We start from the raw sequence: 16,216 nt of genomic DNA, 5'->3' as shown, positions 1-16,216 counted from the left end.
CTGTTGCCCGCATTACAACCCCCTCTCGAGGAACGGAGCGCCACCTGACCCGACCGCCCCGTCGCCCAGAGGCGGTGGCTCGTTCCCCGCTCCGCCCCCGGGGCGGGACTCCCGGCTGCCGGGGCGGGGCCGGAAGCAGCGGCGGCGGCTCGGCCGAATTCGGTGGCGCCACGTCTGGCTTGGGTCCCCCTCCGTGACCGGGCGGCGGGAGTGGCTGAGCCCTCGTCTCGTCTCTTCTTCAGCGGCCGGTTCGCAGCGAGGCCTGGGCGGCGGCCAGGCACGGCTGCACCATGTCGGACCTGGGGGACTGGTTCCGAAGCATCCCTCTGATCACGCGCTACTGGTTCGCCGGCTCCATCGCGGTTCCGCTCGTGGGCAAGCTGGGCCTCGTCAGCCCCGTCAACCTTTTCCTCTGGCCTGACGCCTTCATCCACCGCTTCCAGGTAGGGGCCGCACTACCGCTCCCGGCGTGCCCCGCGGCGCCCGCACAGTAGCTCACTGTGACTCTGCGCGCGGGGCCTTCTGGGAGTTGTAGTGCGCGGCAACGCTGCGGGGCCTCGCTGGGGCTACGCGCAGGGCCAGCCGCTCCTCCGGCTCCGCGGCCGCGCTGGGGGCGCCGTGCACCGAGACAGCGCCCAGGGGTGACCGGGGGGAGCAGAGCCTCTCCGGCGGGAGTGGAGTCGCCTTCCCGCTCAACCTGTACAGGGCCTGCGGGCACGGCACCGCGTAAATCCGGGCCCAGCCCGCAGGCCCCCACCGCGGTGACGGGCTGCGCGTCCCTGCCAGGGTGACAGGAGCAGGGCTGCTGCCCCTGACAGCTCTGTAGTTCGTGTTGTGCCTCATCCTGGTGTGGTTTTCCTACAGTTTTTGTGGGAGTTGTTCTGGTGGGCACTGGTTGTTGTGCCAAGAAGCGCTGTGGCTGTGGCTACAGGTGACTTGCCAGCTCTGTCTCATCGTGTGGCCGTGGCTTTGGGAGCTGTAACTCTGGGCTCACAGGGTGTGCAAACATCCCAGGCTGCAGCTGGCCCGGGAGGCTTTGGGGCAGAGCTACAGGGGAGACATGGAGCTCCTGGGCTGGGTACAGCGGGGGTGACAGAGGGGATCAAGGAACTGGAGCAGCTCTGATGAGGAGTAGCTGAGGGAGCTGGGCCTGCTCAGCTTCGAGGGGAGAGGACTGAGAGGGGACCTCAGCAGTTTCTATAAGTAGCACAAGGGAGGTGCCAGAAGATGGACAAATGCAAACGGGCAGAAACTGATGCACGGGAGGCTCCACCTGACCTGGGTGTCCATGCACTGGAACAGACTGACCAGGGAGGCTGTGCAATCTCCCTGGCTGGAGTTATTCAAGAACTGTCTGAGTGCAGTCCTGGGTCTCGTGCTCTAGAATGACTGAGAATGCTTGAGCAGGGAGGTGCCCAGATCACCCACTCTGGTCCCTTTTAAGGTGACATATTCTGTGATTCTGTAATGGAGTGCATTTGCACCTTCTTGTTTGGAATTTGAAAAAACTTCTGTTTGGGACTGTCAACTTCTGTGCCTATAGATGCTCCATGTAAACTAACAGCTGATGCCTTCAGGTGTCAGACATGCAGTGTTTCTGGCTACAATAGCAATATCAAAAGTGGTCTCAAACTGGACATATTTTTCCTTGCACTGTAAGGTTACAGGTTCAGTGTTGGGGGAACGCACTCATTGGAGGAGCTCAAAACAAAGAGAAAAGATTTCAATTTTAAAATTTCTGTTATATCATCTCATTGTATCTTCACTGAAGAAAGAAAAATAAATTTAAAGCCATGACTCTCTCTATGCCTTGATTCATGTATTGTTCACAAAACTTAGTAGCATAAATGACTGGTTTTTCCTCTAGTCCTTTATTCCTTATTGAACTGTGATGTTCAGGATCCTAATACTCGGTTTGGAAATGTTGCTGCTTAAAGAGCTCATTCGTGAATGACCAGATATTTTCCATCCTTGCTACATGCTGCCATGCAGTGTGCCCAATGTTCCTAGCTGGGAGACTGTCCCAGAGCAGATCCCCAGTACTCAGAGCAGCACGTGCTGGCTGGAATGGTACACTAAAGGCTGTGCATTCTTTGGCCTCTGTTCAGCAGGGAAGAATGGGTTTTGTATGGCTGGTTTTTAAACAGGGTAGCATCCTTGCCAGTGAATCTCTTCTGCACTGCATTAAAGGCTCACTGCTGCAGAGATGTGATAGAAAGCAGTTTGCAAAGTTGTGTGTTATTTCTGGTTTGCTTACCAGATTGAAAGAAAACACCACAGCTAGAAAAGCTGCTGAAGCAGGAACAATCGATACTTGGGCTATTTTTAATCTTCTTCTTGACGTTCCAAGTTTTCATTCATTATCAAGTAATGAATGTCAATAAAAAGCCTGTGCACATGAGTTCATTCTGCAGTTTATAAACAGATCTTTCTCTTTTGATCTGCACAGATCTGGCGGCCGATAACGGCAACTTTCTTCTTCCCAGTGGGACCTGGAACGGGATTTCTCTACTTGGTGAATTTGTATTTCTTGTATCAATATTCCTCACGACTAGAAACAGGTATGTTGTCCATTAAATTGTATGTATCTGGTGAACCCTGCCTGGAGCTGATAAGAGATGGCTCATCTCTGTGCCAGCTAATGTTGGTCAGCATGAAACTGCTCTGAAAACTGATTTTCTGTGGCTGCCTCCTTCCCTTTGGCCATTTAGGATCTGAACTTTTTATTAGCTTCAGTAGGAGGACCTGGTGCTTTTAGTTGTTGGATTTAAGGAAGCAAGTGAGACAGATTAAAAGATGATGTTTACCTCTGTTTTTTTGTATCTGATGTTTTTTATCAGAGAGGGATGATAGAGCATAATGTAATAATGGGCTTATCCATTGGGAGAAAATAACATCAGTTTGTTCTTGTTTTAATAGGGATGCTTATTTGTGTTATTCTTTTGTCTGTGTTGAATTGAGAGAAACCTTCAAAAGAAGTCTACCCCTCTGCCTAACAGATATGTGGAAAAGTTAAGAGACTAGAAGGATTTTCAGTTAAGGGAGAAAATTAAGTGGAAAAAAAGGACATCAGATAATAGATCATTTCTCTCAAACAAAGGGCTTGTTGGTACAAGGTAGCTTTAAAACTGGTTTCCTTTTGCACTGCCCAGTTCATTAAACCTAGACAAAAATTGGTTCAATTGACATAAATATTTAAAATATTTGCAAAGCCAGACTCCTCCTGAAAGCCTTTGTGAACAAGAATTTCAGTGTCATTCTAATGGAGTCTAGAACTGATGGTGTAAAGGGGAATGCATTGGGAAGTGATGTTGGGAAGTCCCACAAGAGAGGAGATTCCTGGAACACCTGCCCTCCAGAGTATTGTGGAATCACACTGAAGTCTTAAGAAGAGTGGAAGGGAAAGGCAGGAGTGGTGCCAGATTGTATTTGGTTGTTTTCTTAGTGAAAGTTAAGTACTGGTTTAATAGCTAGAAATGATTCCTACTTCCTTTTGAGCCTGTCTGCAGTAGTTTATGAGCACATGAGAGTGCTCACAGTTCCGACTGGGTAGAAGTAGGTGTAGTAGGAGTTCCTGGTTAATTATGCAAATTAAGAGACCTCACTGCTTGTAGATATACTCACAAAATGCTCTGGTTGTTTGTGCTGTGGCACAGATCTCATGAAAGGGAGTAAATTTCTGCTGTACAACAGATCTGGATTTTGAAACTGGGGGAAGTCATCTGTGTTGTTTGAACCAATGCATTTCTTTTGTATTCCAGTCATTTTTTCTGCCTATAAATGAAGTCCTTTGTTAGGTTGGCCCTTTCTCTGAAAAAGGCCTGAATCCTTCTGTAGTTGGAAAATATGTAAGTTGCTGATAGTGTTTACAGGTGGAAGTTTGCATTGGTCTGTGCCTCCTTTTGTCTGTGAAATTGAGAAAGTGAAACTGCTATTTTCAGCATTGTGCATGGGTTTTGAGCCTACACTGTTGCTGCCTGCCAGCTTCAAATTTAGCTGTCAGAAATATCTGTGTGGTTTTTGCTGTGCTTGTGCTTTCCTAACAGCCTGACCTGTGACTTCCAAAGGAAAGGGAGATTGCTGTGGTTTTGTTTTGCTTTGGTTGGAGGAGAGCATAGCAAATATCAACAGAGTAAGCAGAATGTGCAGAGTTCCCTCCCCAGCTGTGTGAATGATGAGATTTATGTGAATTAAGGGTCTGCAGCTCTTTCAGATGATTGCATTATACCCTGGGCCCCATGGAAGGACCTGTGGGGTAGAGCTCTCCCCAAACCTGTGCTGAGCTCTCTGGCAGTTTGTAATCCAATTCCCTTAGATGTTCATGGAAAATTCAACTTCAGTGGTTTGTCTAATACTCTCATTAGCAATCTCCTAGATAATGAGAAGGAAAAATTTGAGAAGAAGAATAATAATAGCTTTGATTTCTTCCAGTTTTGGAAGGATTCCTGAGCTGGCCTTTCTACAGCCTTAGTCAGCTTCTTCTCTTTATTTGTTTCTGTTTGTTGTACAGCAACAGTGAGGAAAAAACCTTCAGTTTCTGTAGTTTTACAACATTAAAACTTTCTGATATATTTTTCAAAGTACGTTTTTTTCCTGTCATGCAATTTGCATGGCTGACCTTAAACAATAAAACTGGTATCTTAGTAATTATGTTTTGCATAGGCTATTCTAATGCTTAAAAGTAGATTTTCTTCCTTTAAGAATACTGAGCAGTGCTCACATTGAGCAGTGGCATTCTTTCTAGGCATTTTGATGTTTAATTAGGAGCATGTAATTCAGGTTGTTTGTGATGTGCTGTGTGTGTCACTGTCATTCCCACTGTCACTGTGTTTCACCCCCAATGGTCTGGGTCTTTCTCAGCAGTATTCTCAGGCTTTCCTTTCCTGCCTGGGTTTATATGAAAGTTGATGGAATTCTTGCATAGATGCTGAGGTCTCTGTCAGCCTTTTGCCACAGTTGGTGGGAGTGAGAGCCTCAGCTTTTCATGTTTGCAAGGAATTGCTACAGGGTTATTTTTTAGTACTTGTCTCTGTCAGGTCTCAAACTCAACTGAGCATCTAAAGATCATTTCACTTTATATAACCTGCAGGGAATGTTACTCTATTATTTTTGTTTCCAGTGTCCTGAAAAAATTGACACAAATTTGGAATGGTGAATTAGACAAGCAGCACAGCTTAGAAGGAACAGAGTGTGCTGCACATGTGTACCCTCCTTGTCATGGGTGCTGATTTTTTGTGGAGTACAAAAACCATTGCATCTCTTGAGTCTGATGAGATGATGCAAAGAGGATGCAATTTGCCTAAGTGAGGGCTGGTTTTCACATGACTCACTCATTAAACTTGGTATTTCTGCTTTTGCTGTGCACGTGTATTTCCTAATTCTATGCTTCTAACCCACAGTTTCATATGAACAATGGGGTCCAACTCCATTTTTCAGGTCTTATGTAGTTAAAACTACTTATCTCCAGAGTCAGTGTGTTCTTTTTAAAGTATAGACACTGCTTGTGCTCTAAAGCAGTAGGCTGAATGTCTTATTTTTCAGCCTGTAGGTTGTTCTATTTTAAGACTTTTTAAAATTTAAAAGATACTCGTAGACCACAGAGTACATGCAAAGCAGCTGTTATTAAATGAGCTTTCTTAGACTCTGAAAAATAAAAGTTGTCCTAATTTTTAATCAAAATTGTAGTGCCTTTGATGATTCAAAATTATTCTTTTTTTTTTTCAGGGGCTTTTGATGGAAGGCCAGCAGATTACATGTTCATGCTCCTGTTTAACTGGATCTGCATTGTTGTATCCTTCTCATCATCAAACTTTAAGAAATATTTTGGTTCTCTTTGTTTCCACCTGAAGTATGCTCAAAAACCAGGACCTATTTTATCAAGGAACAGTTTAAAAAAGTAGCAAATGTTCCCCTTGGAGTTTGTAGAGTTGTGTGTAACCTTCCTGTAGAGGTAGTGAGTGGCTTGCAGGGAGAACATTTAATGTGCTCACACAAGTGTGCAATGGGGGCCTGAGCTCTGCCTCACTGAGCTGAGCCCGTGCTGGGTGAGTGTCCCTGCTGCTGCCTGGGCTGCTCTGCTGAGCTCTCCTGGGTGGGCTGGCACTGAATTCAGTGTGTTCATGCTGCCATGTGCAAAAAGGGGCTGATCACTGCCATGCCCTGAAATGGAGAGATCCTTTACCTGCTGGGTACAAGTATCTGAGTCTGTGAAAGCAGTGTTGTGGTATCTTCACTGAGACAAATTCCTGAAGAAGCTGGGCTTGTTGGTTTGGGAATGCTGGGAAACATTTTTGTGGGCTGAGCTGTTCCACCTGAATTTTCTTTTAGATCTTGCATACAAAAGTGGGAGGAGTTGTTGATAAGCAACAAATGGTTGTGCCACCATTCAGAGGGATCTTTAGTCTGGATAAATGGGCTGAGCAGGAATGAAGCTCAGCAAAGGGTACTGCAGAGTCCTGCTCTTGGCAAGGAGCAGCCTCAGGCACCAGGACAGACCAGGGACTGACAAAGCAAAGCATCTTCCAGAAAAGGCCCTGGGTGTCCTGCTGGACACGAAGTTGACCACAAGCCAGCAATGTGCCATTTTGGCCAAAGTGGCCACCAGCCCCCTGGGCTGCCCTAGGCAGAGGATTGCCTGCAGGTTGAGGCAGAGATTGCTCCTCTCTGCTCAGCCTTTGAGAGATGTGTGGGGGCTGCACCCAGCTCTGGGTTCCCAAGTACAAGGAGCCATTTAGTTTAAACCATTACCACTTGTCCTATTGCAAAAGGCCCTACTAAACATTTTTGTCCCTCAACTCTTTCAGCTTTTCCCTAAAAGAGAGGTCTTCCATTCCTCCAGTAACTTGTGTGGCCTTCCTCTGGTCCCACTCCAACAGCTCCATGTCTTTTCCGTGCTGAGGGGGCTGGAGCTGAGCACTGAGTTCCACAAAATGAAGCAAGGAAATTCCATTTAAATATGAGAAGGACACACTGTAAGGGCAGTGAAGCACAGGCAGATTGGCAGGAGAGGGTGTGGAACCTCCATCCTTTCTGTCTGTGCTATTGCTGCCTCCTTGTAGCAATTTGCAGTGGCACAGCAGGTAGAAAAAAGGGAGGGGTGACATCAGTGAGAACCAGATTCCAGGGGAGCTGTGTGCAGAAATGCTTTATCAATGCATTATCTCTGGTTGCATTCCACTATGTGGAGGGCATTGCTGGTCCTGCCAGTCCTGTGGAGCCACAGCTGTAACAAGGAGCATTTAGTTACATTGTTAGGAAGATGAAGGTTGCCTTTATGATTGCAGGCTCTTGGCTGTGAGCATTTAATTAATGTAATTGTGACCTGACTTTCAAACTGGTCATTTAAAAGCTTCTAGTTGCTTGTTCCCTGTGTGATGTAAGGATCAGCCTGGATGCATGATCTGGGAAAATGCTGGGTGTCATTTTATATGTATTTATGATCTGTTAAAAGCATCCTGATCATATTAAAATCTTTCAGTGATTATTTCTACTCAAAAGTTACTACAGCAGTTTCTTTGAGCTCCAAGGTGGGAGAAGAGTATTAAAAGCCTGCACTGATGCTGTTTAAGAAGTTGCTTCTTTTCTATGACTCATTGGCAATATATTGGTATTTTTTAATGATCTGGTATTTCTTTAGTTAGAAAACCAAAATGTCAGGGTTAAACTAATGAAGGAATCCAGTTGTTAAACTTTAATGTGCCTTTATGCAAGGACTGATGGAGTCTGTAGCTGGCCAGTTTCATCAGGGAGGAAAAGCCAGTGCACCCATCAGCCCTTGGGGTAATGACTTGAGGTGGGCACCTGAAAGGCTGCCAAAAAGCAGTTATTGAAACAAAGTTTGTACATCTCTAGATCATTGGAAATTTTAACCTAAAACAGTGTAGTATTAATTCTGAATATTAAAATCTTTGCATGTGTGTTTTGTGTGTCTGCAGCTTTTTATTGTTGTAGTCTGTCAGGTTTTTCTGCATTTTCCTTCATGGTGCAATGACAGATAACTGGCTTGGTGATGGACATGCAGGTAAGTGTGGTGCAGTTTCTTAGATAATAATTTTACACAACTTTATGACTACTTGATGACTTTATAGAGAGCATTATTGACTTAACTGCAGAACATAGTTAAGCTAGACTGTTCAGATGATATCAGAATGGACTGCTGTGTGTGTATGGTTAATTTTTCAGATTGGGTTAGCCTCAGCTGAAGGCACAAGCTTGGATCTAACCTAGTTAGGGGGCCAGGAAGTACAAATGGTGTCTTTGTGCAGTCAGGAAGTGCTTAGACTTCTACTAAAATGGACACAAGATGTCACCTATGCACTATTTATTTTAATGAATGTGGATCTGCTTTCTTATTTTTCTAATTTTTTAAAAAGATTATTCTTGTGTTTATTAATCTTCTTAAATTTAGTTCAGTATGCCTTTTACTTGCCAACAGAAGATTTTTTTGGCAAAAAATACAGCTTCAGTTTGAGACCAGAACTGTGAAGTACAAAATCCTCACAGGAATGATTAAGATAGTGGTCTTAAGAACTGGTTTCAGTGAAATAATTTTCTCCTCAAATACTAAGGGTGAAAATTGGGAAGTGTGTTTTGGACACAACAGAGTGTCAGATAACTGCATGTCTTCAGTCTGCCTCTGCTGTTCTCATCTTCATCTGTCTCCAGCACCCAAAGACTGCCCCAGTATCTGTAGTATTCCATACAGATACTGGTACAGATTCCATACAGATACAGAATTATTATTAGCATTTATTAGATCACTTCTCTGGCTCCCTGGTAGACAAAACCAGTGGTCATGCATCTCTGGTCTGGAGTGAATTGTGTCAAGGGCTGTCCAAAACTTTATAATTACACTTTTCTGTGGGGAAGATACCACAAATTTTTGAAAAGCATGCTGGAGTTACCCACACATTATACAAATTTTATACTGATTGTGTTGATTTGTATATTTTTAAAGAGGTACTTATTTTTTTATCTGCATACAAAGTATTGATTAAAGAAGAATCAGTTTTTTTGATATAAAAGTGATTTTTCTTAAAAATAAGAGGATTTTTACTTGTTTTGAGTGGCCTTTGTTGAAATTCAAAAGACAGAGTAGGATAACTAGGCCTCTATTCCTAAGTCAGATGTGTTCAGTTATTAGATATTGCTTTCTTTTAATTAAAATAAAGAGGGTTTTAATAAAACCTTTAAATAAGGTTGTTGTGTGGGGAGTCAGAGTGCACGGTGGGGCTTGTGAGAGACTGGATTGATGTTAGGATGCCAGCTTTAATGTAGAATCTGTGAAATAGCAGCACCCCTGAAGGGATGAGTTTCAACCTCTTTTCCAAACCCAGGAGCTGGGTACAGCATTCAGCCAGTTCCTGGGAATGTTGGTGGTGCAGCCTGCCCTCAGCTCAGAAATCACAGATGGCTAAAGCAGTGCTTTGTGTTTTTTCACTAGAAACAGTCAATGAGCTAATGCAGAGTCAATGTAGAGAAGTGTTTGAAACAAGCCCTCAGTTCCTGGTGTGGAGCACAGGTCACTCCCAGCTCTCCCAAGGCAGGTGATGCCCTGCAGTGGGCATTGAGGGGAGCACGTCCCCTGTGGGGCTGTCAGGAGGATGGGGACAGAGGTGCCAGCTGGATGGGTAACACTGCATCTGGCACATTTGGGGGTGTTTGGGTTGGTGCCCTGAAGGGATTGTGGCACAGGGCTCCCTGCTGGAGGGGTGGGTAGAGCACAGCTCCCTGCAGCTGCTCTTTCCCTTGGCACAGGTTGGAGCCCTTTGCTTTGGCATGGTCCTGCAAAGGACAGTGAGCAAGTAGGTTCTTCCCCTTCACTTTCTCAATAGTTTTTGAACAGATCCAGGGCATGCATTGGATAAGATTCTGGGGCAATCTGAAATGACTTTAGTGATGTACCATGCTTACAAACCACTTCTGAAACACAGCTCCTCCTGCCCGACTTTCATGTGATTCTGTGAAAATAATGGTAACTTTGTCTTTTTTAAACATTGCAGTTGCTGATGATTCCACTCATCATGTCAGTGCTTTATGTGTGGGCCCAGCTGAACAGAGACATGATTGTGTCATTTTGGTTTGGAACAAGATTTAAGGTATGTCAGACGGTGTATTGGAAAGATTTCTGGGTGAGGGGCAAAATAGAAATATTTTCTCTTATAAAAAGTATCTTGTGCTGTCACAGAGAATACTTCTTGAGATGCAGCAAAGACAAAGTTCATAGTCTTCCATGTGGTATCACTCAGTATATCTCTACTGAAAAGATGTCCTGCCAATTCATTGTTCTGAAAAAAAAGAAAAATAATTTAGCCTGGATAAAAGCTGAATGTAGTGACAAAATGTTGGTATTTTAAATGTTTTTTTTTTTTCTGTGTGACCTTGGCTGTTTCTGTCAGATCTTGTAGAGAAGGCTCTTTTGATAATTTCTAGACCTTTGCAAAATCAAAAACTTTAGGACTTTGTTCCAGATGCAAACTTGCTGTGGAACATAGAGTTCAAAAGGCATGTTTGCTTATAATATTTGAATGAGCATGTTTTATCTAAAAATGTTAGTGGTTGCTCAGTTTGGACTGACCTTTTTAGGTTGAATCTGCTTAAATTAATAGATCAGGACCAGTGTAATGCCTAAAGCATTGAGATTATGATCATGCTTATTAGTGCAGTGGGAAGTTGAGAGCAGGTTTACATCCTTAACTTGTACTTACTCTCTCCACTGCATTCTTTTCCAGGCCTGTTACCTTCCATGGGTTATTCTGGGATTCAACTACATCATTGGTGGATCGTATGTATTTACTTCTATGGCCAATTTGAAGTTGTAAAAGCTTTTACAGCTATTTAACTTGCTGCTGAATCTAGGAGTGATATTAAAATAGGAAGTTCAAGCTGTATAATCTGACTGATGATGCTCAGTGTCACATGGTGGTCATTTAACATAAAAGCAGAGGAGATATGCATGTGAGAACTAGAGAGTAGAATGGAGGTGAGGGGAGAGCAATGGGAGTTTGGTGTGTTTTCTGGTAACTCCGTGCATTGGGCCTTCTCCATACTAAGAAAGTAACACACACTAAAGAAAGATGTCATCCCCTGGAACTAGCCATTATTACTGGTTTTAGAAACAAGTTTAGCTTGACTCTGATAGTGCTGTTACTTCTTTCCCTCACAGACTTGTCCAACCTGATTTTTTTTTTTCAGTTCGTTAAACAAGGGAAAAAGGCAATGAGCCCACAATGTGCCATATTAGCAGTTGTTGAATTTTTTGCTCTCTCTTGTTTTTTGGGTTTTTTTGACTAAACCCCTTGATGCAGAAATCCCCTCTGTGCACGGTGTGGGCTCCCTCACTGGGGCTCTGCATTGACTGGGGCCTCTTGGTGCCGCTGTAGCATAATTAGTGACAACAGCAAGTTTGTGGTTGAGTTATAAAAGGAGGAGATAATACAGCAAAACCAAATTCCCTTTTCTGGCTGTGCCTCCTACTGACTCATCTGTCACTTGTGAAAACTGCCTGCTCTTAGCTACCTGCTGTTTCTATGCATGACAGAAGATACTCAAGGGCCTCCAGATAGCAGTGCTTTCACAAAACTGGGAACAAAATAGTTCAGTACAGCAGGAGACAGGCTGTCCAGTGAAAGCAGCAGTAACTTCTCTGGCTCTGCAGATGATTATTTTGGGCACTAATCGCTATACGGTCCAATTCCCCAATGTAAACAAGTATTTAATTGTGTTTGCAATACAGAATGTGGAGAAGGCTGGGAAGGGAGGGTGGGACAGACTATTGATGTGTTAGCACAGGAGGTTGGCCCTTCTAAAGAAGTGGCTGCAAAATGCTGAGGGAGGGGAAGTTTTCTATGTGTTACAACCCTGGCAAGGCCTGGTGGCAGGTGAACAGAAGATTGTCACTCATTTATTTTCATAGAAGACAGCATGTGAAACCATTCTTTCTTTTGCTTTACAGAGTCATCAATGAGCTGATAGGAAATCTGGTTGGACATCTGTATTTCTTCTTAATGTTTAAATATCCAATGGATTTGGGAGGAAGGAATTTCCTGTCCACACCTCAGTTCCTGTAAGCTGGCTTCATTCTTTACATCACTATTTGTTTAGTCCAATTTTTTGTATGGCTCCTCAGACATATATATGGTGGGATCATAAAGTGTAAAATACTTTGCCAAGTCAACCTTCTACAGACTCTCATACTGACTGAGCTGGTGAGTCATAAAAAATATTGAGTTTCTTGTAAATGGCCCATATGAGAGCTCTTTGTTGCCCCTTGGGTTGGCTTATGCCTTTACCCACTCTTAAGAGTGAGAATAAATATCATAGTTCTGCTGTTGAATTGAGCTGCAGTAAAGAGAACTCCCTAATAATTATCAGATGGTATATAAAAAGAAATTTTATCCTGTAAATTATCTGTTTCTGTATCCCCATGTATTGTTATAGTAGCTACCAGTTCAGCAATGTTTGACAATAACAGTCAGTTTTAGACTTGTGCAGGACTATAAATGATTCTCCTTTGCAGTCTGTATCAGTCACCCTCACTGGGACTGCAAATCTTGGTTTTTGAGGTGCTTTTTCTTGAGGTATGTTCATTTTGGCAATGAAATATTATGATCAGAAGCCAAAGTTTATAGTTCAGTTGTCCTTGTCCACATAGTTTTGGGCTGCAAATACTCCTCTATCAAACTTTAGTCAGCAACTCAGTTAACCCTTTTTGTAGCATAAAGTGTTGAATTACATTTATACTTTCTGTACAAGTTTCAATGAATAGGGGAGCTTTATATTCTGATTCTGTGCTTGCAAGCCCATCTAGTAAACCTAATTTTCCATAAAGATTAGAAGACAAGGTTGTTTTTAAAAATATCTTTAAAGGTGGTAACAGCTCTGAAAGTGCCCTCAATATTGTTGGTTCTGTGCAATTCTCCTGTTACCATGCACATTTCAGAGATGGAAGTTTCCCAGTATTTCCATTTGTCAATGTGCTGAGGGTTTAGATTTGGAAAGAATTCTCTGAAACTCTACTGGGAAAAGCCAGTTTTATTGCAAAGTGTGTCAGCTAAGAGGAAGTGCATGGAAAAGTAGAAAGCACAGCCTTGGCATTTCCCTGCAAGGTCCTGCTGTTTGTCTAACTCCTCCTGCTCTGCTCTGTCCTAGTTACCGCTGGCTGCCAAACAGGAGGGGAGGAGTGTCGGGCTTTGGTGTCCCTCCTGCCAGCATGAGAAGGGCTGCAGAGGATCAGCAGGGTGGTGGAAGACACAACTGGGGCCAAGGTTTCCGGCTAGGGGACCAGTGAGGAGTTCCTGCCCTTGGAAATCAGCAACTCTTCGGTGTCAATTGGACGTGGAACCGACCGCTCCCGGTGCAGAGCGTGCTTAAGAACTGAGCTCTCTGCAGTACTCTTGGATTCAACTGATTAGAAAGAATGTTTCTGGTTCAAGAGCAAATTAAAAACTCCAGAAGGAAAACATGTAGATCTTGCTCCAGGTTAGCCAGTAGTGTCCAGTGTGATTCTGCCATTAAAAATAAGCCTTCTTTATACAGTATTGTCTGTCACAACAGGATCCAGTGGCTGTCCTGTTCCATGATGTGATGGAACAAGCCAGTGGTATTCTATCTTGCCTGGTATGTTAAAAGCTTTGTTGACCACAGTAAAGTAAGAATCTAGTGTGAGGCAGATGTCTCAAACAAGCCCCCAAGTTTAGGAAGCTGACTTTTTCCATAGCTGTGCTTAAGTCCCAGGGTCTTTGGAAACATTATTTAAATGATATCTCTCTGATGCATTCATAAAGCAAATTGCAAATGTTTCATTTCTGTTATTAAGCTGTGTTTTGAGCAGAGCTGTTTCTTGCCATGCAGCATTTGTCCTACCTGCTACATCATGGGCTGGGCAAGGCTAAGGGTTAGAGGGCTTTTGTTTGAAATGGCAATAACAGATACTCACAGAATCAAAATATCTGAGCTCTTCATGGCATGTTACAAGGCTTGTCCTGGTGAAACTGAAGTCTGGTATGTTTTTTTCCCCTCCAAATCTGTGAATTCTTGGCTTCAAGGTTTCTCTTTTGATTGCCAAATTGGGTAGCATAAATACTGCTTAAACTAGAAAATGTAACATTGTTGTGGTTAAGGGCACTGAGTGCAGCATTGTTTAACTGAATCTTCAGCTTTATCTTAAAAGCTTTAAGATGTCTAAGAATAAAAGCTGGAAATAATCATTTGCAGGATGAAGATACAATATAACAGGTTACTGCAGGACTCTCACTGTCAAATAAGAAATTGCATACACTGTTTATTAGCATCTGTACTATTTTTGGTAAAAATGTTTGACATGGAAAAGGGAATGATTCTGTACAGCAGTTTTCCTTGCACTGGGTTCCCATGGGCAGAGCATGTGGCTAAGATCCAGGAAGCTGTAATGCCAGCTTGTTACTGACTCACTGCATGCTCTTGAGCAAACTTCCTACTTATCTCAGTTTCCCCAGCTGTAAGGAGGACTCGTGCATGTCTCACAGCATTCTTACAGACAGCTGTCCCTGACTCCCTAGCTGGGAGCTGATAGTGAGCAAGTAAGGCTTATGTTTACATCAGTCCAACACTTAGCTAGGAACACAGTTACTCTAACCTTAACCAAGACTAAGTCAGAATGTAGTTGCTCACTTTTTGTTCTGTAGTCAGAGGAGGAAGAGCATTGTCACTAGGATAAATTTCAAGTCTGATGAATTGTCCTTTAGCATTTGTCTCTTTTTGTTACTGGGTAGGTGGGGCACAGAAAGCTGTTCTGCCCCAACTTGGGTATCTCAGGTAATTCTAAGTAGGTGAAGTGAATCTGGGCTGATACATTTTTATTACTACTTTGTTTCTTCACTAAATTTGGGTTCTGAAGGTGTAAAAACTTGTAAATACTAAGTGATGCAAAGGTGAGTGGAAAATAAGCAGTTAGACTGGAAACTAAAAAGAAATGCATGTTCCATGTCTTCACTGCAACTCAGTTAAGTTGATTTGGCTCGTGGAGAAATGTAGAAACCTGGTAAGGATTATACTGTGTGCTTAAGTTTTACAGGAACTTGGAGTTTAGAAATCACCTGCCATTTTTGTCTGTTTGGTGATGAGTTTTAAAGATGCTCTGGTCTCTTTCTTTGTGTAAAATGGTAGGTAGAAAAGAGAAGTGCAGTGTTGTAAATACAGATTTATCCTTGACCAACAGCTGTTATTTGATGTGGACTGGACTAGTCTGAGAATCATCATTTTGAGAGGAGTCTTTTTAGTCATAGGAATTTCACAATCTCCAAAGCATTTGTCTTCATTTTGAGTCAGGACCCAACTTTTAAGTGAAGATGCAATAGTTTGTGACTGAGTTAAACCCCTGGCACACTCAAACTGCAGAATATCTCTGTGCAGAGGGCCCAAAGGAAGGCTTCAGGGAGAGAAAGCTCAGCAAAAGGCATTGTCCTGGCCCACTGCACTGCTGGGGTCTTGCTTTCTAGTATGTCCTCCTTCTCTAAATTAAGAGGAAAAGGTTTGCAAGGAAAATAGACTTCTTATAAACCTTGATTAGCTTCTGAGCTGATTCAGGTCAATTTCTTTTGTTTATGGAAAGTTCACTTCAGAATTCCATATTACAAGCTCAGTTTGTTTGTTTCTCAGTTTGTCACTTGACCTGAACTGCTGTTTGTCCTCCCACACACATTAATAATGGCAGTCTCTTGTTAAAATGAGTACCTCCTTTCTTATTTTGTACAGATAATTTCCCTTTTTGTAATCAATTTTTGTTGGCAAAGTTTTAAATTAAAATTTTAATCTCTGTTACTGTCTTTGTTTTGCTAAATCATATTTCAGCTTAAGACAAGCCTTGTGATCTGCAGATCCATGGGTATTGTCTGAGAGCTGCACTGTGACACCATCTCCTGCTGTTGATAAAAGTACTCACAAAAAGGACCTGCTTTTAGGTGGGAGTCTTGTCTTCTCTGATAAGTTGCAAAATCATAAAGGGATTTTTTTTGTCTCAGTTTACACCATGAGGTTTGACAGACTCTGTCCTTCTGGGCTATTACCATTTTACAGCTGTTTTTTATGTACTTGATTATCAGTTCTTTGTCATCTGGGAGAAAGCATCCTTCTACATACCCTCAAACTTTGTGGGATTGATACAGATCACTTACTTTTCCAGAGGTAAGCTTGGAATTCTGCAGCTCCCTCTCTGTCCAGACTGATGTGCACAGCTGCC

At 43.0% G+C, this 16,216-nt stretch overlaps 1 protein-coding gene across 1 annotated transcript; it reads left to right on the top strand.

Moving 5' to 3' along the window:
• Positions 1–127: 127 nt before the first annotated feature.
• On the top strand, positions 128–15,798 carry DERL1 (derlin 1). The gene is made up of 8 exons (XM_058029512.1): positions 128–443; positions 2,450–2,561; positions 5,725–5,789; positions 7,994–8,020; positions 10,002–10,097; positions 10,731–10,783; positions 11,954–12,064; positions 13,150–15,798. Exons 1-8 carry the CDS (start codon positions 291–293, stop codon positions 13,286–13,288), a joined length of 756 nt encoding a protein of 251 aa, XP_057885495.1. The 5' UTR covers positions 128–290; the 3' UTR covers positions 13,289–15,798.
• Positions 15,799–16,216: the final 418 nt, after the last annotated feature.

This window comes from Melospiza georgiana, chromosome 1 (genome assembly GCF_028018845.1).
Source record: "Melospiza georgiana isolate bMelGeo1 chromosome 1, bMelGeo1.pri, whole genome shotgun sequence".
Taxonomy (NCBI): Eukaryota; Metazoa; Chordata; class Aves; order Passeriformes; family Passerellidae; genus Melospiza; species Melospiza georgiana.
The sequence above is the reverse complement of the archived record's forward strand: the minus strand, read 5'-3'. Positions and strand labels throughout refer to the sequence as shown.

Bases quoted from the DNA above. Each gene is read 5' to 3' on its own strand.
- DERL1 (XM_058029512.1), top strand. From the start codon at position 291: ATGTCGGACCTGGGGGACTGGTTCCGAAGCATCCCTCTGATCACGCGC. The intron at 8,021-10,001 runs GTAAGTGTGGTG...TAAACATTGCAG, and splicing joins GCTTGGTGATGGACATGCAG to TTGCTGATGATTCCACTCAT. The intron at 12,065-13,149 runs GTAAGCTGGCTT...GCTCTGTCCTAG, and splicing joins CTGTCCACACCTCAGTTCCT to TTACCGCTGGCTGCCAAACA.